The 27,730-nt window shown below is 40.8% G+C and overlaps 3 protein-coding genes across 3 annotated transcripts in view; 2 read left to right on the plus strand and 1 right to left on the minus strand.

The window, feature by feature from the left end:
* The first annotated feature begins 245 nt into the window (after positions 1 to 245).
* LOC105381376 (dnaJ homolog shv) lies at positions 246 to 3,735 on the plus strand. Its single transcript, XM_011551085.3, has 5 exons — positions 246 to 814; positions 958 to 1,134; positions 1,585 to 1,752; positions 2,833 to 3,043; positions 3,529 to 3,735. The coding sequence occupies exons 1-5, from the start codon at positions 365 to 367 to the stop codon at positions 3,582 to 3,584; spliced, it is 1,062 nt and encodes a 353-aa protein (XP_011549387.3). The 5' UTR covers positions 246 to 364; the 3' UTR covers positions 3,585 to 3,735.
* A 72-nt stretch (positions 3,736 to 3,807) lies between these two features.
* LOC105381377 (probable phosphorylase b kinase regulatory subunit beta) lies at positions 3,808 to 24,159 on the minus strand. Its single transcript, XM_048629676.1, has 25 exons — positions 24,082 to 24,159; positions 23,848 to 23,968; positions 23,160 to 23,295; positions 22,576 to 22,858; positions 22,233 to 22,362; positions 21,500 to 21,651; positions 21,050 to 21,222; positions 20,064 to 20,227; positions 19,282 to 19,371; positions 19,133 to 19,159; positions 18,395 to 18,549; positions 17,936 to 17,950; positions 17,302 to 17,421; positions 16,867 to 16,977; positions 16,386 to 16,513; positions 15,810 to 15,985; positions 14,842 to 15,001; positions 14,220 to 14,322; positions 8,688 to 8,846; positions 7,781 to 7,906; positions 7,169 to 7,401; positions 6,502 to 6,616; positions 6,277 to 6,366; positions 5,090 to 5,233; positions 3,808 to 4,613 (listed from the first exon to the last, which is right to left on the minus strand). Exons 1-25 carry the CDS (start codon positions 24,157 to 24,159, stop codon positions 4,461 to 4,463), a joined length of 3,342 nt encoding a protein of 1,113 aa, XP_048485633.1. The 3' UTR covers positions 3,808 to 4,460.
* A 222-nt stretch (positions 24,160 to 24,381) lies between these two features.
* LOC119694546 (ubiquitin carboxyl-terminal hydrolase CYLD) overlaps positions 24,382 to 27,730 on the plus strand; it is a 34,244-nt gene continuing 30,895 nt past the window's right edge. Inside the window, exons 1-3 of the mRNA XM_048627793.1 lie at positions 24,382 to 24,592; positions 25,348 to 25,612; positions 26,340 to 26,531. Of these exons, the coding sequence (XP_048483750.1) occupies positions 24,530 to 24,592; positions 25,348 to 25,612; positions 26,340 to 26,531 (520 nt within the window). The 5' untranslated portion in view covers positions 24,382 to 24,529. The remainder of the gene's footprint in view (positions 24,593 to 25,347; positions 25,613 to 26,339; positions 26,532 to 27,730) is intronic.

Raw genomic sequence — 27,730 nt, forward strand, 5'->3', positions numbered from 1 at the left:
GTCAGTTACACAGAGTAATAATTGAGCAAGAATGTGTAATGTGGATGTTGTATGAAGTGGTCTGTGAAACATTAAAAAAAAACAATCCTCCTACGAGGCTATCTCTGATTGGGCAATAAAAAGTTAGGCTAATAGAAACTTTACGTATTAGCAGTAAGATATAATCTTGCACAACTCATTTGGTTGTTATGAGCCTTTCCGTTATTGTCATAGTATTTTAACCAATCAGTGCTTGCCGAATTGTCTGCAAAACACGCCTTCTCATTTACTGTCAAAAAGGGGAGAAATGTTGTACGGAAGCAAGACAGATTTTTGATAATTTTAGGCGATTTCAAATTATTAGAATTTATGTAGAACTAGCAAAATGTTACCAAATAGTGCGTATGTGTTTTTAATTTATTTTCTGTCCGCTCTAGTCTTCACATTAGCCGGACGGGACTTTTACAATATACTCGGCGTATCACGTTCAGCTTCCACGAACGAAATCAAAAAAGCTTACAGAAAACTAGCAAAGGCGCTGCATCCGGATAAGAATCAGGGGGATCCCGATGCGTCGCAGAAGTTCCAGGACCTGGGGGCGGCGTACGAGGCGCTGTCTGACCCGGAGAAGCGCGAGCTGTACGACCGCTGCGGCGAGGACTGTCTCAAGAAGGATGGCATGATGAACAACGCCGACCCCTTCGCGAGCTTCTTCGGGGACTTCGGCTTCCACTTCGGCGGCGAGCAGCAGCAGCACGAGACGCCGCGCGGCTCCGACATCGTCATGGAGCTCACTGTCTCCTTGGAGGAACTGTACAATGGAAATTTCATTGAGGTAACTGGCAGGCATATTACATTTATAGCATGCCCTTTTGAATACAAGTGAATTAAAAAAAAAAGTTGTTCAATGAATTTATTTCAACAAAAACATAGCTTGAAAATACAAACAGGTTCCATTAACTTTCATGTTTTTTCTAGATAACTCGTAACAAGCCAGTGATCAAGCCAGCAGCGGGCACCAGGAAGTGTAACTGCAGACAGGAGATGGTGACGAGAAACCTCAGCCCCGGCCGCTTCCAGATGATGCAGCAAACTGTCTGCGATGAGTGTCCTAATGTTAAGTTAGTCAATGAAGAAAGACTGCTGGAAATTGAGGTAATTGACAATGTTGGATATGAATTAAAGTCATCTGTTAGAAATATATTTAACCCAGTTATAATGATAACATGGCTATTTCATCTTACAAATTAAATAGTTAACCAATTAATCTTGGGCTAAATAATGTTGCTAAAGTAATAAACCCCATACCCATACCACCTACTTACATTGATAAACTTTATTAGAGTACTAATACCCTTATCAGTATGAATTAATGAACATGTTCAATACTATTTGTGTTATAGCACAACAGTTTTGTATGTGTATCATGTGATAACAACACTTATACGAAAAATAAAAAGTTTTTCTAATTACCATTTTATTCCAGCAACAAAGATTTCATTATCAACTGCTGGACTGAGGCCTCTGTCAAAGAGTGACCCACAACACTCTGTCCTCAATTTACTTACATAATTATGTCATACTAAATACCAGCTAAATTTGCAGGTAGAAGTGGGTGCTCCGGACGGTCACAAGACTCGGTTGCGGGGCGAGGGTGAGCCGCACATGGACGGCGACCCTGGAGACCTGGTCATAGTGCTCAACACGGAGCGCCACCCACGCTTCACAAGGCGCGGAGATGATCTCTACACCAATGTCACCATCTCACTTCAGGTATTGTATAATATTTTCTTATACTATATTTGTATTTGTTGATCAGTTCTCATTCCCCTTGAAGCTTAAATGTGAAAATAACTATATGTATGAATGAACAAGGTATACATGCACTTTAATGTTAAGTTCATTTTAACAAAAGATGCACATGCATGTACTCTTTTATGCTATCAGTCAGACATCAACATGATAAATACATAAAGAAGTTTAGTGAAATCATGTTTACTCTGCATGTATTACTTGCATACTAGCTTAACTGAATCTAGGCCAGTACACGAAAGTCTATTCACAATTGTAAAAAACTAACTAGCTAACTATTTTAAACCTATGCTAGTTAACACATTTCAACATGCTTGGCAATTTAGCAACACCCACATTCTGATAAGAAACATTATATATTTAATCTAAATAATAAAATTTCATTTGTACCAATACATCACTGAAGCACGACGCGTTGTATGTAACATGATTAAACAACAAAGAATATTAATTATCGTACTTTATAATTTTATGTAATTGCAATGTTATTGATTCAACAGTGACCGGAATATTGGTTAGATACTTTGAATGATTGTCTAAAGATCCCAGATTCGACATTGCGTGTTACATTTTAGAAGACCAATGTACCTATAATGTATTTTTTCTTACTTGTCGTAGATTTTGAGCAATCTTGGAGTGTCTTTTTATTTGAATTAATTTAAAAACTAAGTTATAAAATAAAACACAATGACAAATGAAATACTTACAAGGAAAAATGATTGATTTCGTAATTAAACCATTTGTTTTGGCCGTAGTTTACAAAGATTGTTTACCTTTTTCGCCAAATAAGAATGAATAGAGTATACCTACTGTGCGGTAGACCTATTCACGGTCTGCATACTTAAGCCGCGTACAGACCGGCCCAACGAACGCCAACGAACGTTTTTCGTTGACCTTCGTTGCTGCAATCTGCCCTGTATAATGTATGATAAATATCCATCGTTGGGATAACCGTTGGCGTTCGTTGGGCGTTCGTTGGCCCGGTCTGTACGCAGCTAAATACAATGGTCCAAAACTTCAACCCCAAAAACATCTCCGCAGGACGCTCTGACCGGCTTCACAATCGAGCTGCCGCATCTGGACGGCCACTCGGTCACGGTCTCCCGCGACAAGGTCACGTGGGCAGGCGCCCGCGTGCGCAAGAAGGGGGAGGGCATGACCAACTTTGAGAACAACAACCTGCACGGAAACTTGTATGTCACGTTTGACATTGACTTCCCGAAGCAAGACTTCTCGGATGAGGACAAAGAAGGTAATGTTGTGTTTTTATTATTCTGTAAATCTTTTGGGAAAGCTATGGAATGCATCCAGTGGCGTGCTTTAAGAGAGGCCTACACATCCAGCAGTGGACTGCTATAGTATGATGATGATGAAATAATTTGGGAATGTGTCGTGTGTCTAGTTAAGTAACTAGTTTTGTAAATACTGTTTCTGTTTATGATTAGTTATAAACCAAAATATTGGGATATTGCCCCTATGCACATGAACTGTGTGCATTGTACAAATTAATAAAGCATTCCGTCGTTATGAATCTGCATTTGGCAACAAAGACTGTGATGTGAACATTGCACAGTTTGTTTACTAATATTAGTCAAGATGGTATTCCCTTGCCAGTTTACATACTTGAGCTGCAGTCTGCACTTTAATATTATTTGGCTATGTAAAAATATTGTTTACATAAGGGTTTTATAAAGTAGCCTGAATAGCATTTTACGTTGTATTTATTTATTGTTTCAGCTCTGCGGAAGATACTTAAACAAGCACCAAACAACAAAGTGTATAATGGACTATAATAGTGGACATTTTGCCAGTTAATTTATTTAAGTAGTGAATCGAGTGATTTCAATGAACAATATGTTCTGATGCATAAGTATGGTCTCGTGTTCCGTATGTATGGGAGGTGGCATGTTTTTTATAAATAAATAATAAAACTGTCTTGTAGAAGGTTCTTAATTTCATTGTCTTCCTACTAACAAAGAACATACACCTTATCCGAAAAAGAAAGAATAGATTCAGTTCAGTTTATGAAATAGTTTTTATTCACATAGTAATATGAATATCACCATGATCGCTTATAAAATAATACAAATGTATGTCTTTTAGTGTAAAGTTTTTCCACGCCTAAATTCATTTTGAATCCGATTACCTATCGGATTTTTATTGACCACTTCGAGAAAAAATATGTTTGAAAAACATCTATCACAGTTATCTAGTATGGCACTATTAAACTTAATTACTAATGCCTTAATTAATACCTAATATAAACAGTTCATAGTCTTCTGCCATCACATTATAAACATATTTTCTAAAAACAACATTGATATAAAATCTATAACAATAAGAAATATTCGTAACTTCTAACAGTAAAATTGAATAGCAGCTTCGTCATTTCGACCTCAACTACTTTCATTGCCTTTGCAATCATTAGATAAGCCATACTGTCTTCGTGATTTCCCTTCACAGCATGCTTCTTTCAAGGAACAATAATGTGGCGTAGACGAAAACATCCACTCTCTTCTCTCACATGCTCCTCACGACAACATTTTGCCGCTATATGTAGCCATCTCAACCGCAGTAGGTATACCTAAGCGACAAGGCAGTTGTCATCTTGTCATGCGCAACCCTCTTTTGTATCCATCTCTCATCAACCGTAGTAGGTACCTATATACCTAAGCGACAAGGCAGTTGTCATGCGCGGCGGGCACGAAGTCGGGCGCGGCGGCCTGCAACACGCTGTTGACGACAGCCCGCGCGAGGTAGCCCACCGTCACCGCCGCCGCCGCGCTGGCCAGGCTGTCGCACGACTCCGGCGAGCCCGTGTCCTGGAATGTGATAGTGGGTGGTTGGAGTTTTATTGCGGGATGTGATTCGGTGTGTTTATTTGATTACATAATTTAAACTGTCGCATAAGACCAGGGCTCTAGTGCAAACTATGATGTTAAACGTAGCACGTTAGCGTGGGATGCCCTCGCCCGAATACCGGAGGAGGATAATTTACAAGACAGAAGCACATAGTGGTTGGACGAAGATGCAAGAGGAAACAGTATTAGAACAAGGGTTGAGTTCTACCGTAGTACTCAACCCTTGGCTGATAGGTGCAAGTGAAAGTTATTTTCTACAAGAGGCTAAGAGTTTATATTGTGTACTCAAATTAACAACGGTTTGCTGCGTAGTATACCACTACGCAGCAAACCAGAGATGACCGTCAACTGTTTTACAAAAGTTTCCGCTAGGGGCGCCACTTTATGTAAGAATCGTCACAGGGCACATCTTTAAGTCATTATAACAGTCCACACACCTTCGCATAGGTGGCGGCGGCGTCGTCGAGCAGGTCGTCGAGGCGCAGCGCGTGGCGCAGCCGCAGCTCGGGGTTGCGCCGCAAGATGGCGCCGCACACGCAGAGCAACTCCACGCATAGTTGTCGCCGCTCCGGCGCTGACACCTGAATCATCAATCATGTCAATTATTTTTTAATATAGGTACTCTGAATGTGCACGAAAAACTGTACAAAAAAACGGTCTTATTGCTAGCACTAATAGACAACCTTTTGGATGGAAGCTTTTTACTTATTGGACAATGGACTATTTTGTTGACGTTCATAAGTTCTAAGATAAAATTTATATTGACACAGTTTTATTAAAAAACAGCTGTTAGCTGTTGCTTCTCTAGATACCTCCTCTACTAGTTCTACCTTTTTTGGCATAAGATTTATTTGCCTAATCTCGTATTGCATAGTAACGTTTGGTCAAAGTCTCGTTACGCCGAAAATCGTATGGCACAAATCTCGTTTAGTAAAAAGTTAGTTTAACATTGTTTAGCCTAATAATGGTATGGCCAAATCTTGAATAGCCTAATAATGCTATGGCATAGGTTTATTAGGTATATACAAAGTAATAATATTCGTTTGGCTTTAACTTTGACGGAGCGTCTCCCTACATAGCGCAAACTGGTGCCTTGTATTGTTTCCGCTGTTTGGAAAACGCTCCGCTCCGCTTCGCTGCGCTCCGCTTTGGTTTTGATGAACATGTGCACCTATTACGCTCCTCCTCGCTTTTCTCGTCGTCGCACCTCTTTTTAGGTTTCGATCTCATGGGGTTTGTAATAATTATATTGGTCGTTAACTTTCGATTTTTTGATCATACAATATCGTGATTTTCGGGATGTAGGAGAAAAATACCACAATTTGTACATTTACTACATACTTAATATATTATTTATTAAGATAACATTAGCAGAAACAAGATTATACATAGGTATAGACGAACATAAATTTGAGCAAACGAAACTTAGGTGTTTAAAGATTGTGCCTAAAGAGTTTTAGACGAAACGAGCCTTATGCAACATAAGTCTTGGCAAAGTGATGGTTCGGCCAAAAAAGTTTAGACCATACGAGTTATGCGAAATGAGTTTTGGTCAATAAAGATTATGCGAGATGAGCGGAACCCCCTCTACTTCCTGTAAATACTATTAAGAAGGTTTATTCACCTGGACCAAAGCTTCTTCAACCAGTAGCGCGAACGACAGTTCCGATCGGGACATGTTCACCAGGGTTGGCTGCGCAGGGATGGCGTGGCCCTGCAAATACACAACGTCATTATACCATAGGAGATCGCAAGAAACATAAAATCTGTTTACAATACATAATGCTGAGCATGGAGTTCAGTTTGACCCGTATTCATAGAAGCATAGGAAAACCCACGATTTGCATACCTGCACTATAATTCCCTTGGGTGTCCGCAGTAGTATATCCCAAACTTGAATGTAGAAGTGCTTGGGGACTCTGCACAGGCTGCCTTCTAATTTCCGCCTTTGTAAGGGAGTCAATCTAGAAACGCAAAAATATAGTTATAAAAAGCGGTTATAAATAGCGGGACAAGATGAAAAATTATAGATAATATAAAGCTATCATTGCGACGATTATTAATCAGAACCAAACGCGCCGGCACTGTGGGTTCGGATTATTAATCGAAGGACAATGGAGCCGGAAATTCCTCTGCATATTATATTCGATTTCACCACCCTACTCTGTGGAATGACAACCTTATAATCAAAAGGGTCCTATCCTAATCCTATGATTATAAGGTATGCGTATAGCAACCAGCGATCTGACAAGTAGCAACATAAAAAATTATAATTATAAACTATTATAAAATTGGCACCCCTACCCCTGCTCATCGGCCCACTCGCTGACCGTCAGCGCGCGCTTCAACAGCGAGCGCAGGCGGTAGGGGCTCAGCGCCTCCAGGTCGCCCCCCTCTCCCCCCTCACCACCCCCCTCCCCCTCCTCCGGACACACCCGCAGGTAGGTGCGGATGGCCTCGAGATCTGACAATGTCTAAGGTAGCAACCCTATAAAAAGTTTTAATATGACACATACCCTTGCTCATCAGCCCACTCGCTGACCGTCAGCGCGCGCTGCAACAGCGAGCGCAGGCGGTAGGGGCTCAGCGCCTCCAGGTCGCCCCCCTCTCCCCCCTCACCCCCCTCCTCCGGGCACACCCGCAGGTAGGTGCGGATGGCCTCGAGCACCCAGCCCACGCGGATCTTGAGGATGCCGCGGAACATGTCCGGGTTCGTGCCGATTAGCCGGCCGCAGTAGAGGACTACTTCCTGTTGGGGGTGAAAGGCGCGTGATTAGTGTCAAGGCTACTTCACACCGAGCAAGAATGTTTGGAATATGGGAACACTTTGAACAACATTTGAACACATTGCATGCATTGGCTGGCCATTCCAAAGGATTGTTTCTGTCTGTTGGTTATGATTTCATACGCTGGTAAGGCAAAAAGGACTAAACGATATCATTTTTTAATTTTACAATGAGTTCTTAATATACTACAATAACAAAAAAACGCTAAGTAATTTTAGCCTTTCTAGCGTCAAATCATACCATGTAAAAGTAAATAGCAAAGATTCAAGTACTCTTGTCCTTCAAGGACAGCACTTTTAACACACTATACATACATACATACATACAATACACCGTCCATACCTGTTGCAGCACAGCCCCGATGACGTCATAGGGCTGTATGGTGGAGTACATGACGGACTGGATCTCGCCGGGGGTCATCGGCTTGTCGAACACCGTCTCCTTCTGCCCGATCACGCCCACTGTCAACTGGAAGTGAAGAAAGTGTTGTAAGTATCTGATTAAGTGCCAATTTATCCATAGTCGGTTAGAGCATAACCAGAGGTTAATGCTTGACTTTTGACACATCTGTCAAGAATTTAATATGGACATGACGTTAATTGATCAGCCAATAACTGGTTACGATTTAACCGACTATTTGTGAAATTGGAGATAAATATGTAGGCGTTCAATCGTGTTGGCTTATTGTTGTTGACTGTCACCATTTTTGGTATGTAGTACCTAAATAGTCTGCCATATCATCGCTGTCGACCAAGGTAAACGCGTTGAATGGATGACGGACATGACTGGATAGAGCTAGGTGTAAGCTGAAGGCACATTTCAACTGATGGTCTAACATTTTGGATATCAGATAATAAGCGTGTTGACGATCCTAAACTGGTAACCGGTAGTGGCTGGATGAGGAAAGCCGAGGATAGAGTGTTGTGGGGCTGCCTGGGAGAGGTCTATGTCTAGCTAGCAGTGAAGTAGATGATGATGATGATGATGATGATGCAGTACTGACCTGCTTCCCGTTGACCAGCACGGTGGTGATGAAGGGGCTGATGGAGTCCACGGTGTGGCTCAGCAGCGAGGAGCAGTAGCGGACGAGCACTGCCGCTGGTGATGATGATGCAGTACTGACCTGCTTCCCGTTGACCAGCACGGTGGTGATGAAGGGGCTGATGGAGTCCACGGTGTGGCTCAGCAGCGAGGAGCAGTAGCGGACGAGCACTGCCGCTGGTGATGATGATGATGATGCAGTACTGACCTGCTTCCCGTTGACCAGCACGGTGGTGATGAAGGGGCTGATGGAGTCCACGGTGTGGCTCAGCAGCGAGGAGCAGTAGCGCACGGCGCGCCAGTCGCGCAGCACGCCGGCCGCGTGGTACAGGCCTTTTAGCGCTTCGAGCGCCGTTTTGCCGTTCACCTGTAGAGGGGAAATAGTAAGGGCATCAGTAAAGCTTCATTCATAGATAGGGCAAAACACCCAGTAACTGACCACCTTAAGGGAGTTGTTCCAGTAATTTGTCTGTAGCGGGCTCAACTCTTATCGCTTATTAAATCCTATTTTTGTTTTAGAAACTAGAATAACAGAGCTACATTCCTGAGTAAATAGCAAACATGTAGAAGTTACTCATTTTTTTTATATATTTTTGCAAACAAAAAGTAGTGATTTTCCCAGTAACTGACCACTAAAATCTAGTAATTGACCACACTCGATGCCAGTAACTGACCACCAATTTAAAATGGTTTAAAAATGGAATTATGATTAAATCATGTTATTATTTATTTATTTGTTTACTTCATGTAATAGTACCGATCTTTTGGTCTATTTTAATGTGTGACACATCACTTTTGCTTAAGGTTTCTTAACTGAAAAGTGCATTAAATTAATTAATCAGATTAATGCATAATTTAAATGATATCTAATCCTAATAATCAACCATTTATTTATTAAAAACACAAGTTTTTGCATTTTTGTTAAATACTAAAAACAAAGGAATAAACACACATGCACATAGTGAACACGCATTTTAAATTTACAGCTTTCAGGGAGATTAAGTGGCCCCAATGTAGTACCTTCAGATAAGTCACAGAAAGGGCTATTTTGTTTGTCCGGAACAAGCCAGGATCAGTGGGACAGGCCCATGAAGCATTCAAGGTGCCAGAAACGAGCATTTTCTTAAATACAAAGTAGCGAATCCAAGCGCTAAAGCCGGTCTTTTCCATATTCGGTATCAACTGATGAGGAGGAGGAATCGTGGCGGATTGTATTGTTGGCCTGGGAAAACATAAATTCCCCGCCGGAAAAGTAGGCCCTTTCCCCGCCGGTCCTTTCAAGGATGTAGGACCAGAGACAGATGGTTTTCATTATTGCTGAAACCCCACCCAGAGACTTTCAGTGCGGCTAAAAGAGTCATTGAGGCTAGCCATTGTAATTATGACCGAATCAGATATTGGGGGTTAGTTTTTCAGGATACAAAGATGGATGCCTTGACGAACGGGATTTCAATGACTTTGTTGAGGATTCAACTGGAATATTTAGGATGCTGTTGAAACGTGCTTTCGTAGGTAAGTATTTGGCCAAAGACAGGAGTAGTCATTTCTGCAAGGGGAACAGGGAATCTTTGCCTCGTTGAAGAGGCGTCACTGAAGCAGAACATCGCTGTACTTTCTGCATTTTCCGCTGCTGGACTAATGTGTCTGCCAATGATAGTATAGCGTTGCCAGTGGATTCCGGATAGTTGTGGTATCGGTTCCAAATGGCTGGGGTGTTGGGCGTGGTAACAACTTATAGAAGAATGCCCCATTTCTTGTGTGCCAATTTTACCATTCTGTTTGAAATCCGCTGGCCGTTCATAATGCCATTGAAGGGCGTGTTGGTGCACCGGCTGAGGGTGCTAGCATTGTAGTGATGATTTCTTTTTCCTATTTTGCTGAAGTGGCTTTGCCTGTCTTTGGAAAAATGTGGAGGCGCGTTTCGTCGGTAACGTTTATTCGGGTTGGGTTATTAATAGCGTCATCAAGGTCTTGTTCGCCAAGTGCTTTTGTACTCGGGGAACCAATTTCATCTGGTTCACAAGCGCTGGCATTGGTTAGGTACGCCTTCAGCTGTTCTGAAGATAGCATTTGAGTATCTTTTCATATAGTGAGATGGTGAAAGCCATTTGTCTCCTGGTCTTGCATTCTTGAAGGGACTGCTCCAAGGATTATCTTTAAGGAAAAATGGTGACATCTGTCTTTATCCTGGAGAATCCACATTATCCTAGGCTAATAGTATGCTCCACTAGCGTTTTTATCTTCCTCATCAGCTAATACCGAATCTGGAACAAACTTGGACTTTGTGTTTGAATTCTCTATATTTTAAAAGGTGCTTGCATGTCACCCTGAATTATTTTGGAATGTCTTGTTGATCCTAGTTTGTCTCAGATAAGTGGAATTGCCTTTTCTATACTTTTTTGCTATCTTGGCGTTTCTTTATCTCGCTGAAAGCTGTAAAAATATATCATATATAATAATACCAGTAACTGACCACCAATTTACCCAATAACTGACCACCTATGTCAGTAAATGGAAGGAGTGAAGATAGAATGCTCATATTTTGACACAAGAAAATGGCACATATGAGCTTTAATATTACGTTCTTATTTTGCCTAAATTCAACTTCAACCAAAAATCCCAATAACCGACATAGGTGGTCAGTTATTGGAAAATCGCTGTTTTGTCGTCCAGTAACTGTCCACCCCATTTAAAACAATCAAACGGGAAATAACAAGCTGAATCTTATCTAAAACGTAATCTTTATAATTAAATCTATATAGTATAATTTTTTCTTTCAATGATTTCAATTTTTTTTCATGGTAAATTTTACGATCAAAAAATTCACTTACCTTAACAAATACGTTAGTCACAACTGCAATTTACTCGGTTCGCGCGCCTACTGAACTTTTTCGATCGCTCACTATCCATCTGTTGGCGGCTGGCAAAATCTTTTGTATCAGTAATGCTCTCAATGAACCACAAAATAGACTGGATGTTCACTAGATGGCCCTGCTTGGCTATATTTCCAGGGTGTCCACTCAGAATGCTCCAAAAAATTCCCTGACTTTTCCCTGACTTTCCCTGACCGTTTCAGAAAATTTCCCTGACCAAATATCAAAATATAAATGAAATTTAAGTAATTTGAAGACAAAATCTTGATTTCAAAGTTTTACATTCATTTATTTGACACTTATTATAAGTTGACTGCGTAAAATGTGTATACAGGGTCGGCAAAAATGGTATATTAATAGGAAAGTAAAGCACTTAACACACACTAACGTTGTTCTTCTTCTAAATATTATCCAATCTCCATGATTCTTTAGGATATTAACGACACAATAAATTACTAGGTTTACAGTTATTTCTGTTCTCTAAATTTGCTATAGATTCAAACTTATAGGCACCTCAAGCAACGCAATTTTTGTGATCAAAACTGCGCCGAATCATGCCGTTGTTAAACAAAAACGATATATTTTTTAAAGGCGAAACCTACCTTCTAGAATATATTATGCTGAAACGATTGACATCAAAATCAAAAAGAATTGTTGATATTTACTTGGTGAATAACGATTTCCCCTGAAATTTTATCAAGTGCCTATGTTTGTCACGAGCTACATTTATCTCTATAGCACCCGAGCCCCGGAGCATGAGTGCACAAACGATAGCAAACGTTTTCCTAAATACCTATTTCTCGAGGTTCCCTCTTGAGCCTTAGGAGTCATTCTAAACAACTTTTGTTGTGTGAGTATTGAAAATGTCCGAAAAAATCATCATCCGCATCCGCAGATGCTGAGTCTCATCATCATCATCAGCCAATAATCATCCACTGCTGGACATAGGCCTCTCCCAAGGAGCGCCACAACACTCGGTCCTCGGCCTTCCTCATCCAACCACTACCCGCCACCCGCCTAAGGTCGTCAGTCCAGCGGGCAGGAGGGCGTCCCACGCTGCGTTTGCCTGTTCGTGGTCTCCACTCGAGAACTCGTCTACCCCAACGGTTATCGGTTCTTCGGCAGATATGACCAGCCCACTGCCACTTCAGCTTGCATATTTTGACAGCTATGTCGGTAACCTTAGTCCTCTGACGGATAACCTCATTTCTGATATGATCCATCAGAGAAACCCCAAGCATAGCTCTCTCCATAGCACGCTGAGCGACTTTAAATCGGTGGACCAGTCCTACCGTCAGTGTCCACGTCTCTGCACCATACGTCGTCACTGGCAGGACGCACTGGTTGAAGACTTTTGTCTTCAGGCTCTGAGGAATGGCCGAGGAGAATATGTGACGAAGTTTCCCGAATGCAGCCCAACCCAGTTGGGTGCGCCTTGCAGCCTCCTTGTCGAAGTTGCTTCTGCCTAGCCGAATAGTCTGCCCTAGGTAGACATATTCTAGCACAACTTCGATTGTTGCCTCACCAACGGCGACCGGCTCCGGTTTGATGTGAGCATTGTACATGACTTTCGTCTTGTCCAAGTTCATACCGAGGCCTACACGTCGGGAAGCAGCATTTAGGCCACTTAGCATCCAGCTGAGTTCCTGCAGAGATTCTGCCATAATAACGATGTCGTCCGCGAAGCGGAGGTGTGACATGTACTCGCCATTTATACATATGCCATGTCCTTTCCAGTCCAACGTCTTAAAGACATCTTCCAATGCATTAGTGAACAGTTTCGGAGATATCACATCCCCCTGTCTCACTCCACGTTGCAGTTGGATAGGTCTTGTCTTGTGGTCCTGTACTTGGACAGTCATAGTAGCGGCATTGTACAGACATCTCAACACCTCGATATAGCGCCAATCGATTTGGCATCTCTGCAAGGATTCCGAAACTGCCCAGGTCTCGATGGAGTCGAAGGCTTTTTCATAGTACACAAAGGCTAGACACAGAGGCTGATTATACTCTTCGGTCTTCTGTATAATCTGCCTTACTGTGTGGATGTGGTCTATTGTACTAAAGCCTTTTCGAAACCCAGCCTGCTCTGGGGGCTGAAACTCGTCTAACTTTTGGGCAAGACGGTTCGTGATAACCCTTGAGAACAGCTTGTATACTTGGCTTAAAAGCGAGATCGGTCTATAGTTCTTCAGAAGGGTTTTGTCACCCTACTTAAAGAGCTGAGTCTGGGATCTAGCTAATCTTTTAGAATTCCTACTATTTTTTACAACTGTCATATTTTATTAAATCACGTAGATTTAAAAAAAACTTAATTGTATAAGTAATTATTATAGTATAATAGTAAGGATCAGTCAAAAAAATTCCAAAACTAAACGAGATTTTATTTTATGACTTATGTATTTCACGTAAAAAAGAAGTATTACTACTAAAGGAAAGGACTAACAATTTTGCTAGAAAAAGGTCATTTTTCCCTGACTTTCCAGGTGGCCCATCAATTTCACTGACTTTCCCTGACCACCTAGAGCTTCCCTGACTTTTCCCTGACTTTCCCTGACTTTCCAGATAGTGGACACCCTGATTTCTTATTTATTGGAGATGAAGAGGAAGGTGGTCAGTTACTGGCACATGGTCAGTTACTGGGTGTTTTGCCCTAGCACAAAATAGAAGCGCGACTGCAGGGTTTGAAGGTTTCAGACTTAAGATTAGGCGTATTGAATGCAAGCTGAGGTCAGTATCCAATCATAGCGCAGAAGTACCACCGACCGCAACGCTATATTCTAACGCAGTTTAGGTCATTGATTAATCAGTAATGTCGCATATAACGGGTAAGTACATAGATGTTATATGTATATACGTTTATTTACCTCATACATGGGTCCTTCTCGCTCCTTCAATATGCCCCACAGTTGGCATTGAGCGAAGATATTGTCACTTCCTCTTAAAGCGGACACGATGTCGGGTGTAGACCTGCCGAAATTATTTAAACATAATCATAACCTCTCATGATGAATGAAGAGGGCAGGTCTATCGTGGGCCCAAGTGAAGGAGGCGGCTCAAGATAGGGAAGCGTGGCGAAGAATGTCTGTAGCTCTAAGCTCCACAGGAGAGTAACAGGACTATAAGTAAAGTAAGTATAACCTCTCATGAGTAATACGGCAGTTGGGGGGAAGGGATACCTTACAGAACTTGTTCATCAATATTTATTGGTGGTGGTAAAGGGTATGCATGAAAAATACCTGTGTTTGTAGTTGACAATACCTGCTTTTGTAAAAGACATTGCCAGTATTATAGTCGGCATGTACTGTTGAGATATGAATCGCGCCCCTAGCTAGCTGTGCTTGTAGTGAACAATACCTGTGCTTGTAGTGAACAATACCTGTGCTTGTAGTGAACAATACCTGTGCTTGTAGTGAACAATACCTGTGCTTGTAGTGAACAATACCTGTGCTTGTAGTGAACAATACCTGTGCTTGTAGTGAACAATACCTGTGCTTGTAGTCGGCGAGGCAGACGGCGGCGTCGGCGCGGGCGGCGGCGCGCGGCACGTCGGTCAGCGACTGGTAGCCGATGTACTCGTGTTGTAGCTGTTTGAACTGCGTGAATATCTCCGAGGGGAACTCGCCCTGGCTCATGAAGTCGAGGTGCTCTGAAATCACTCATTTCAGAGAACGAGAGAACGCAGAGAATCATAAGTATCTGAACTAGAATACATTATTTTCGTAGCTTTATTGTGATGTCGGTGACAAATACAAGAGTTAAAACAGAAATAGTGAAAGGTTATCTAACTGCTGGGATAAATTCAGTCCCCATCTTTGGGTATTCTATACATGCCGGTTAGGTATGAATTGGCTCTTGATAGAATGATATGCACATAAGTAACCATGATACCCATGCAAGAGCTAGATATTCAGGTTTCTGACACCATCAGACTTACCCATGCAAGAGCTAGATATCAAGTTCTGCAGGCGTCCCAAGCGCACCTTGACTCCATCACAATGTCCGTTCTTGAGCATGGCGAACAGATCTAGCATCTGCTTGAAGTGCTCTCTCTTGTACTCTCAACTTATACCTTGAATAACTACCTAAGTTATGTCATACAATCGCACTTACCCATGCAAGAGCTAGATATCAAGTTCTGCAGGCGTCCCAAGCGCACCTTGACTCCATCACAATGTCCCTTCTTCAGCATGACGAACAGATCCAGCATCTGCTTAAAGTGCTCTCTCTACTGATGCTATCGATACAATCACACGTTGGTATAGGTATATCCATACAAGAGCTAGATAATCTAGATATTCAGATTCTGACACCATCAGACTTACCCATGGAAGAGCTAGATATAAGATTCTGCAGCCATCTCAAGCGCAGTTTGACGCCATCGCGTCTTTTATGCAGCATGGCGTAAAGGTTGACGTACTCTCTCTAACAAGTTATGTTATTACAATCGCACTTACCCATGCAAGAGCTCGATATCAAGTTCTGCAGGCGTCCCAAGCGCACTTTCACTCCATCACAGTGTCCCTTCTTCAACATGGCGAACAGATCCAGCATCTGCTTGAAGTGCGGGTCGCGCATGTGCTCCTCGCGCACCAGTAAACAGACCGTGGGACGCCCCGAGAGTCGCCAGTATCTGGGGGTAGGGTTATACAGGGTGGTTTTTTGCAAGTGAACTCATTCTTAAATTTGATCTTATATTTGATATTTATATTATATTTAATCTCTTGATTAAATATAATATTTCTTAAGTTTGATCTTATGTCAGTCTCATAGGTTAAAAAGTACACAACTATTGGCATAAGCGTAGATTGAATTGAAGTGTGAAATCTCGTACCTAAACAGGGAGTTGCAAAAAGCGTAAGTACTAAGTATAGTGAGCCGAAAGGGGCTAACTCAGCTCGGCATTCTAAACAACTTTTGTTCAACAAGTTTTGAAAAAGGCAAAACAAAATGTTTTGTAGAATATTTTTGTGTAGTTAAATCACTTACCCTCTGCACACTTGGGGTGCCATAGGACTACAACAACAACTCACTTGCCAACAAACTGCAGCTCGGTCTTGATGTCGTCGATGAGCAGCGCCATGTCGCGGTACAGGTAGAACTCCGACACCTCGAAGATGAGCGGGTAGCACAGCACCGTCATGCCCGACACGCGGTAGATCTGACCATCATACATGCAGTCCGATTATAATAGCCTTTTTCAGCAGTGGAAAAACATGTACATATATGATACATAAAAATAAAACAACATAACGCATATGTTCTATTAAAGTGAGGTTAGGGTCATTTTATGTTTATGAAGGTGATCAAGAATGTGCAAATTGTGTGCGCATTTTTTTTCAGATGGCGCATAAATTGTAAGTTGACATAAGTTATTGCCTTCATAAAGGGCTGCCTGTAAAACAAAACTGCGATGCATCAATATGTCTCTTTACCACTTGTAGGAGTTCAATGGAAGAGAGTGAGACGAAAGTAAAAGGCCATTATAGGCCCGTAAAATGTATATCATAGTACCTTGCTAGTACCCAGTGACCCCACAGGCCGGATGGGTCGCCCCGTGAGCTTCAGCTTGGAGCACACGCCCAGCTCCCGATAAACATGCACCAGCTGCGTCGAGCTGCAGATCTGACAGAGAAACAGTGGGGCTTAGTTACATGCCTGTAATAGAAGAAGAATTTCTATAATATGTAGAACCTGGATATTAAAACACTAACATTTGCAGCATTGGGTTTAATTTTCGCCCGAAACAGAGTTTCTCATGATGTGCTGAAGAGCTGTAGCAAATGAGCTTCTCGTTGGTTATAAACTACAGGTGGACTAGTGTTTGTCACCGTGGGCAAGGATAGGCCAGACTATCCCGACTGGGAAGGCTCCGTTCTTCTCCATAAAAGAGGTGTCAATCTACAACACAGATAACCGTATTCCCTGCCTACCCGGCCGGACACTGACCTGCACGGGCTCCACCTCGTGCGGCGTCTGCGTCTGGATGCCGTACGTGCCCATCATGGCCTGCAGCCGCATGGACTCCGCGATCAGCACCACCTGCACCACCAGGTCTGTCGCTATGCCCTGTGGATGAAACGTAATTGATAATTAAGGAACGTTCCGGAAGATTATACCCTGTTGCGTCGGCGTATACACGTGTTGCGGCACATTTTAACTATAAATACTTATACACATGATTAAATAGCTTAGTTAAAAGTAACATTATATTCATCCTCAAAGATCCAGAAAGCGCCGTGCTTTTGCCCATTGTGTATAGACAACACATCCCTGATAAGTAGTTAACATTCAAAATTTTATTATGAAGCGCGTTTTATAAAGCATAGTTCAGAGGTGTGTAAATGCGTGGGATTCACAGGCAAGATAGACATTATAAGTACTTACACAAAACAAGCGGTTGTCAGTATAGAGCTAGCATAGCTCACTTCTTAGAAAATAATAAGTGTTTATAACGGAACATAAATATATTTTCTGTCAATTTTCATGTTGCAAAGCTAACATAGATCGAATACATCGGGTAACATTTACAATCATGCTAAGGCTACACAATGCGTCTTATAATACGGCATCTAATACTTACAAATGCCGGTTTGGCCTGCCGCCGTGGCATGGAAGTAAAACATAGTTTAAATATCAATACAAAAGATTCAGTTCGAACTTCATTCAGAATATTTAAATAGTAATGTGTTCTTTGTGGCAAAATAGAATGGCACAAATATATTATAGGCCTATACACAAGGTTACATATTTTTCGTTTAATTTCGTACGATTTTCTTAACACAAATGCCAGTGCCATACTCATCATCTTCAGCCCGTAATCGTCCACTGCTGCACATATTACTCTCCCAAGAAGCGCCACAACACTCTGCCTACGCGCCTTTACTCATCCATCTTTTTAGCTGGCAGCCCTACTCACGCCAGTGAGAAAGCTACTTTGGTATCTATCATATATTATTATACCATGGGTAGCCATGTAATGGCCATAAAAGTGATGCTTCTATTAATATCTACTCCTGTCGGCTTGTAACACAAGTCTCACCTGAAACGCCGAGTACCGCCCGCCCCGCCTCGGCCGGTTGTACGACGGCAGATACCGGCGGATGGGGTCGAGCTCGTTGACGTGTAGCAGCCCGCCCGTCAGCAGCTGCGCCAGCACGAACATGGACTGCGCCCACAGGAATAGGCCCCCTGTGTCTGAGGATGCGGGGGGAGGTTAGCGGAGTGTAGGGGTAGGGGCTTGGACACAAAACTGCGTTTTATAGAAGAGATTCGCTGGTTTGTGAACAAGTCGGAGCAATAGCATGTTGAATAGAGTTATTAGAAGTAGAGAAGTTAGACATTTTTATATAGACTAACACATATTCCGTAATGGCCCACTGCACAATATGGGCCGCTCACTGTGTTTGAAAGGTGGGTTGGAGATATCACACATACATAACAAAAACATTGAACTAATGAAAAAATAATGAATAGAAATCTGAGTGTTTTTTATGTACGTACAAAAAGAAGCTTATTGTACAAATTGCATTGCATTAGATTCACCTTTACCAAGAAAGTAGGAAAAAAAACCAATAGATTGCGACAAAAGGAAAACTAAACAAGGCAGGATTAACACTAAAAGCTCACTCAACACCAAAAGCGAATTAGTGACAATCTTATCTAAAGTGATATCCTATAGAACAATAGTGAAGGCGAAGAAAAGCTAAGTTTATGTTTCAAGAAGGAGCCAAATTCGAAGAGATAAGCTAGAGCACACCACTACCTATTAAAATTTTACCTTTATTCTCACTATCATCGGGTATGCCTGTAATTACACAAATTTGTTTATAACACCTTTTATAAAATTGCACGTCTTCCGATCAGCTTCTTTAGAATATTTTAGAATCAAACTAATCAATGTATGTGCTAATTATAATGAGTACTCACTTGCAGGTATTCGTCGCACGGAGTTGGGCTCACTCCTCTCATTTTCCACACCCTCGCGCGGCACGTAGTAGTACCAGGGAATCACGGGATCTGAAAGAGAAAAAATAGCTTATACAGAATGTTAAAAAAGGTATAGATAGTAAAGTAGTAGAACACTTTTGTTTAATTGTACACTTCTTGCAATCAACTTTTGTTCTTTACAAACTTTAGAAAATTTACAAAATAGACTATCATCTGCCGCATTGTATTGAATTACATTATTGTTGTTATGGTGACCAATAAAGACATATTCTATTCTACACGCACCCAGTGCAGCGAGCACAGGATTCGATACTATATTCGAATCTACACGAAGGATCACTTTTACCAAACGCTAAACTTATTTAAATCAAATTTTAAATACATTTTGTACTAACTGACAGACGTATGACAGGCTACTAAATACGTTTAGCGTTTTGTGAAATTCCACCTAACATATGGAAAAAATTAATGTCACTTTTGGAACTAACTTTGCCTTACATTTTGACAGTGACAGTTGACGATACGCAACGTTAACGGAGGATCGAAACTTGTGCTCGCGACTCAGGAGTAACCATAACCATCCATCACGGATTACGCCGTGCCAGCCAGGGAGCTCACAGTGTAATTACACACACATATTTTAATCCTCCCAAGTTGGCAGACAAAACTTCGCCTCCTACCTCCGTTTTCGCCCATATAGGAGAGGGGTTACAGGTATTTTAATCCTTCCAAGTGACCTCACAGATAAAACTTATACCTACCTCCATTTTCGTCCATATAGATCCTGGCCTTCAGCAGTCGCTGGTACTCCTCGACCTGCTCGGGCAGCGTGCGGAACACGCCGTCGATGATCATCATCACGTAGAACAGCGGCCACTCCGACTCGATGCCGTCGAACTCCTTCAGCTCGCCCTCGTGGTAGTATCTGGGGACGGGTTGTGTGATATTAGAATAATTTGAATATCTCAAAAGTTTATGACAAAAAAAAACAAAAAAACACTCACTCACGCCTTGTACTAATGTACTCCGGGGTAGTACTACTTGCGGGGTAGGCAGAGGTGCATTGCTGCACCCACTTTTCGCCAGTGATATGTTAGTCCCAATGTAATAGGGGGCGGGCCTATTGCCATTTTACGGGCACATCCAAGACCCGAGAACAAATATCTGTGTTTAAACAAATATCTGCCCCAGCCGGGAATCGAACCGGGGACCATCGGCTCAGTAGTCAGGGTCACTAACCACTACGCCATTCGGTCGATTTATGACAAATAGGCTATTAAATCTGAACATAGTTCGTGGACGTAACAACATGGAGTGTGCAACATCAATCAAATCCATATAAAACAGGCTAACTTTTCCAAGAAGCAACGGCGCAACACTGTACATAGCTTTCCTCATCCAGCCACTACCGGCCACCTTTCTAAGGTCAGCGGGCCGGAGGGCGTGGGCGAGGGCGCCACAATAACAATGTCGTTCGGGAAGCGGACTCGTAACTTATTACATAGTATTACACGTAAATTATTTTGGAACCATTTTGCATAATATATAGTGGTATTGTGTATTTATAGGGAATACATTGATTCGAAAATTTACATTTGAATTTCATGTAAGTACTTACCGTAAATTACCCCTTCACATGCACAAACTTCAATCGTACAGAAATACGATTACCTATGCAAAAACGTCTCCAAAGTAATTTACCTATAGTTATTACAAACGCTAATAAAATTAACAAACAATTACGAACCTTCTATTAGTGTCCTCCAGCACACACTTGTAGCCGTCTCTGCTGAACCGCTTGAACCCGTACTTGCCCTGCAGCCGCCGCAGCAGGTTGCTCTTCGTCAACTGGACTAAATGCTCCTCGTGTGTGGCGAACGCGGGGAACGATATCGTGGGCAGTAATGCCGCGTCTACACCCTGAAATTATTTGCGATGAAAATAAGTCATATCGATATTTGGATTCTCAGGTCTATAAAATTTATATTTCAAACTTGCTTTGAATAGGCGAATGACAATAACTGGATCCACACTTTCCATACATAGAACTAGGACATGATCCTCTCCCACGGAAAGCCACAAATTCCTGTCTTCACGTTCCTACCACCAGTTATCTTGCCTATTTACCGATGTAGACGCATTATACGTTTTTTCACGTAAATAACACACCCATGCCACAGCTGCCGGACCATCATACCTTAGAGCTAGACTCCCTGGGCAGCATGGTCTCGAAGATGCTGCGGTTGCGGTTATGAGCATCTATGTCCACGTACACCACGCTCCACGACGCGCCCTTGTCCCCGAACAGGTTGCAGCCGTTGATGGCTTCGAGAGCCGCCTTCGCCATACCTGGGGAAAGAGACTTATACTAGAGTTGCTAAATTTAAAATGACATGTTTCACATTTGATCATATGAGATATCTATTCCGAGCTGGCTTCGCTTAAAAATATCCTTTTGGTTTCTTGCAGGACATAAAAGTTGTTGATAACGTAACATAGCATTATTGTGGGATGCAGTAGCAGTAACTTGAGATTGGGCGGACAAGGTGTCATAAGTAGCAATACACGTTTGTCAAGTATCTTTTGAAACTCACAAACAGCTTATTCATTCATTCAAAAATCGACGCTTTTGAAGATTACGACGAAAAGGTTCAAAAAATTATAAGTAGCTACTTATAAAGCTAACCGTACTTATTTTCACGTGAATTTATTGTTTTGTAAAACAGTTCGGAAAAACACAGCATTGGCAGGACACCAAATACGAATGTAAACATATCATGAGTATATTTGTAGCTAGCTATTACAAAACGAAAATGATCCTGTTTTGTAAACTCGACCCCTGCAAACATCGCATTTAAAATGGTTATTGCATGGCTCTAAAATAATACGACATCCTATGATTGGACATGACTTCTGGCTTGTTGGTTTACCTATAGAAGAGGCGTGAATCTCTGGGGTGCCGTCGTTGTACTTGGAGCCGCGCTCCCACATGCCGTAGTCGGGCGTCCGGTACGCGCGCTCCACGTAGTACACCAGGTTCTGGACAAACGCCACCTCATCCTGCAAGAACATTGATTTAATTACATAAATTATATATTTTTTGACTGAAAACATTAGCAAGATTAACATTCAGTCTGCTAGACTTGCAGGAGGATTGTTCGCGACTGCAGCGCCACGACCGGACGTGGGAACTATGGAACTACGGAAATAATCCGGCTCGAAGGACCATTATTATTATCTACATTATCAGCTCTACTCTCACAAACAACCAACCTGAGTATAAATAATCTGCAGCCCAGATGTGATCATCTGCACAAGAAACAGCAGATAGAGGGAGACAACATCAATCTGCAGATGGTGGTACTGCTCATCCGTCAGCACCGGCTCCCCAGTGGTGAGGTGGAACTTGACGTGCAACGCGTGCGCGGCGCTCTGCCGCGTCTTGAAGGCTTCCACCCGCGCCGACTGCTTCACCCAACATTCTAGGATGCCCCTCATGCATTTCACTGTGCTTTGACCTAGCTCGTGCGACTTGCCGCGGTCATCGTCTATGCGTCTGGAAAAGTTAGGTGAAAGGTTGTTAAGTATGTAGAGTATAAAATCATGTATATGCACAGTATAAACATAAGATTTACATTATCAAATCTTCTGTTTTAAACATAGTTTTTCACAATTTTGGGTACCATATTGATGCTTTGTAAGCTGGCTCACTCTAAAGAGTTGCTTACTGGCGTAAGAGTGATTTAACCACTTATGTCCAAGTGACCCATTGGTAAACCAGATACAATAGATTCTTAATTGTCCCTGATTTCTCAGGATGTGATGGTTAAATTTATTGTAAAGTATAAAACAATAACCTGTATGCTTGGTAAAGGCCCCATACTGCTGCTGCACAATAGATGCTATCTCTTACACTGCCAATGTGCAAGTCTGAGGACAGTACTGGGAATAGCCCTGTGATGGGGCTCTGGTGTCTAAGGAGTTGTCTTTTCACTGAAACATGTTCAATCACTCTGTTAATATAAATCTTGAGCATTTATTTATACATCTAATTTTAAAGTTAGAAACATGTTCAATCACTCTGTTAATATGAATCGTGAGCATTTATTTATACATCCAATTTTAAGGGTGATTAAGATCCAATACCTGCAATCAGAATTAAATTTTATTTATTCATCTATCAGGTATGACTGCCTGCAAAAACAAGTGCCAGAGTGGAGACCAAACAGACCCCATACAATTTCTGTAGCAAAAGGCGAACCTTTGCTTGGATTTCTTTTAGAATCTCTTTCTACTTGACCTCTATTTGACTTTCTGCCATATACTAAGAAATTAGGAATAATCAAACTGCGAGCTGAATATGTGTTTACCTGATGAGTACTCAAAAATAGTTATGAATATGTAAGGATATAATATGTATTCCAATACAGTAACAAATTAAAGTAAAAACAAATTGAAACACCTATTCTACTCATATTAATATCAGCCCTCCTGGAAGACAAGTTTTTTGCCTCAGTTCATGGGTACATAGGAAATTAACCTTACCAATAGCATAATATATGTCTAGCTGCCTCACGGTGTCTTCATAATTGGAAACTTTTAAGAACTGTTGCTGGTTTATGTCGTCTATACTGCCTTGCCGGATCATATTGTAATCGGGAAACACCTGTCGGAAAACCACTTCAGTTTGGGTGCGAATTTACGCCCAGAGAAACTGTAAATGAAGCTATAAATAACTCGATTCATTAAAGCAAAGTGAACTTATAACCCCAATCTTACAGAGAATATCAGCTGAAAAAATCTGCTGACAAGCTGGCTGACAACAACACAACAACAAACCATGATCCTAACTGACATTTGCAAAATTTGCACTGTTTTTATTGTCTGTGCATGTCACAGATTCTTGACTTTATGAATGACATTACTGTCAAAAATAGTCAAAATCATTTGACATAAATCAACAAGAAAACATATTTGTTTACAAATTTATTTCCTAAAAAACTATTTATTAGTATTTTGGAAATCCTATAAATTTATAATTACACTGAACCGTTCTCATATTAAACAGGTATGTTATGAAGTTTACCTGTAATATTATATGCCTGTAATCTAGATTCTGAATAATCATTTTAGGTGCATTGCATTACATGCACCTTTCAGCTTAAAAGTTTTAAACAAAATTCATTAATAAACAGTACAGTCTTAACAGCTTCGGTTGCTGGACGTTATGAGTGATCAGATTCAACCACAAACTGATGATACAAGTCGGAGCTCCAAAACAAATACACAGGTTTTATTTGAACAGAATGTCAACTCATTGTTAACACTAACTTATAAATGAAGCACCTATTTATTAAACCTAATATTAAGGCCCAAGGCTTTTACGCTTTTTTTAATAAATGTAATTAAATACCTACTTATGATTTTTGCTTAAAAAAATAAATCAAGGTCTTTCCAATTTATAAATTCTAAATATGTACATATTCTATGTTTATTCATGCATGCACAATAGTTTGTCAATGCAATATCATTAATATTTGCAACTAAAGAGGGAGAGAAATGCTTTATTCATATTAATTGTGTAACTACTACTACTGCTCTCATATTACTAAAATTATAAAAATATTTTTATAGTAAAAAAATCCCCAATAATCACATTCACAATGTTATTATTCAGTGGTTTTTATTCTAGGAATAATCAGTTTTGACTAGATGTTAAAATAACCCTGCATTGTTTAATGATAACATTTACTAATAGGGAAATTTTCCAAGCTTGGGAATGGGGACTGAACCAGCTGCAGGAATGAATGCTTCCCCAAAGAATAGAAAATAATATTATTAATACTGCTTTTTATATTTGTAATTAAAAACTGAAATGCTAATAAATTATTTATAAAACCATCTAATTTATTAACATACCATAATAATCATGTTTACTAATATAATTAAATGTGAAGTTGTCACCTACCACAGGAAGGTGTCAATAAATTATTTTTAATAGCATTCAGAATTATTTCAAGAACTGCTTTGTATTTCTATTTTCAGGTTGATCTATTCCATTTGATTGGTGGGAGCTGGCCTCCAGCACCAAGAGAGCCGGAGTGCCCGGAGTATGGCTCAGTGCCTCGAGCCCGCAGTCGCACTATGAATCATCCATCACAAAGTGACAGGGTCAAGTCAGTAAACATCATCAACCATATCGCTCCAGACAAGAGAAGGAAGGCTGCATCATCTAACTCTTCCACATTACAAAGATCAAAACCTAAGATGGTGCATGAACCTAAGAAAGTGGAGACTGGCCTCCTTGTAGGTGAGACTGATATGTTTTTGTATTGTATAATCCTCATTTATGAATTTATATGCCTATTTGTATTTATTTTTTAATTATACTGAATGAAGTGAGAAACAGTGGTTGGTATTAGTTTAAGGGATTTAAAAACTTACCATTTTGCCAATCTTTAGATTCACTTAAACCCACCAATAACCACAAAATAACTGCACAAATCAATTAAATAAGTAACTATTTACTAAACACTATCACATTCACCTTTGAGCTGAGCTGAGCTGTTGAGCTAGTGTGAGTGAACTGTTGTTTTGATGGAAGACAGATTTAGCTCTCCTAGTTTCTATTTATAGCTGGTTCTATGGGCATAGAGCGGCGGTATTTCTCTGCGTGTGTTTGCATCCAAGCCATGTCCTACGCGTATTTACAAGAAGTATCACTTGACGAAATTCCCCTTTGTGTATTAGAGTTTGAACAGGGTATGTTTTCTTTTGCATTTACTATCATGTTGTTATCAGTTGTCTACTTACACAAACCTAAATTAACTCACAAGTTACAAGCCCCACTGACCGATACAAGTCTCAGGTGGATAGATGGCACGATTATTTACCTATCCTGGTAGGTACACTACTTTTACTTTACATCCTCTAGGGTATCTGACTACCAATGGCGATTCCACTTCTTCAAGATTTTCCATATACCTACATACATTCCAAAACATATCCATGAACAATTTATTTCCTTCTACCTCTAGATGTTCACGGCAGCGAAGCCCCCGACGCAGTCTACGACCAGCCAGCGCCGGGCTCGCCCCGCCCCGCGCCCCGCCGCTCGCCCTCACCCCCGCTGCTGCCCGACGACATCGGCGTGGGGTCCCTGGTAGAGGTCGCCACTGACGTCGACCAGCACTACTATGGAGTAGTCCGGTGGATCGGGCTTGTTGATGGTTAGTTCAGCTGGTGATGGAAGGATATTGCAATTTAAAAGTACAACTGCTGCGGTACAAAAATCGGCTAATGTGGTATACAATCAACTCAATATTTAGAAAGTAATGTAGAAACCTATGTTCTTGTATGAATTCGCATGCATAAAGGAATATGCCGCTTAGAGCTTAGAATATTGTGGTATCGCAAATCTTTACTGACATGGTAGCTAGCAGAAGTAATTTCGATTGGCCTACGAATAACATACGATAGAGAGCTAAAAGGTAATGAAGGTATCTGATATTAGTGATGTAACGAATATTCGCATTCGCATTCGCGAATATTCGCATTTTTTTGGATATTCGCATTCGCATTCGCAAAATTTAGTCCGAATGTTTTGCGAATATCAGTAGGTACTTATTAAAAAAAACTATTTGAAAATAATAGTAGGTTAACAAAAATTAAATCCATTCGTCTATAACCTTTTTATTACAAGTTGCCCTCTTGATCACATTTAAAGTCTTCATTTATCATTTGGTATTATTTATTTAGTTTGGGAAATTAAACTTTAGATATTATATTTAATAGTTTCATAAGACATAAACATAAATAAACTCTTTAAACAAACAAAATGCGTATTTTGACAGTATACAGTAGTATAGAAGACCTGATCCTTTCAGGAGGTGATAGAGGAAGACATTTCCAGTCGATTGAACCCTATAATGCATTATCCGAAACTTAAGCATTTCTGAGATATTTACTGCACTACCACAAAAAACTTTAAACACTGTTTAACAAGTGTTTAAAACGAAATATGACAGATTTTGAAGGCGTTTGACAGCGGTAAACATCTGTTAAACACTGTCTAAGTTTTTGTGGTAAGGCCGTTATTTATATTTAAGTTTATTTTAAATTTTTGGTCAAAATATTATTAGGCTTGAAACCGAAAATAAAAAAATTACATGATTAGTCAAATTTAAAGGTATAAAGTGTGATTGTTTTCAGTCCTTCACTTTAGTGTGGAAACCCCTATTGAGTTTTCTCCGCCTTCTCTAGTTGTTTTGGCCATATCTTAGTGATACCTAAATGGATTTGATATTGAAATATTTTATTTAATAGCTTATAAGTTGACAATGTTTTTAAGCTGAAGTGAACAAAAATTTGCCATATGACATTAAGTCGTCCTCAGAAACCTCAAACAGTCGCAATGAGTCGTAACTGT

The sequence above is a fragment of the Plutella xylostella genome, chromosome 4 (genome assembly GCF_932276165.1).
Source record: "Plutella xylostella chromosome 4, ilPluXylo3.1, whole genome shotgun sequence".
Classification (NCBI taxonomy): Eukaryota; Metazoa; Arthropoda; class Insecta; order Lepidoptera; family Plutellidae; genus Plutella; species Plutella xylostella.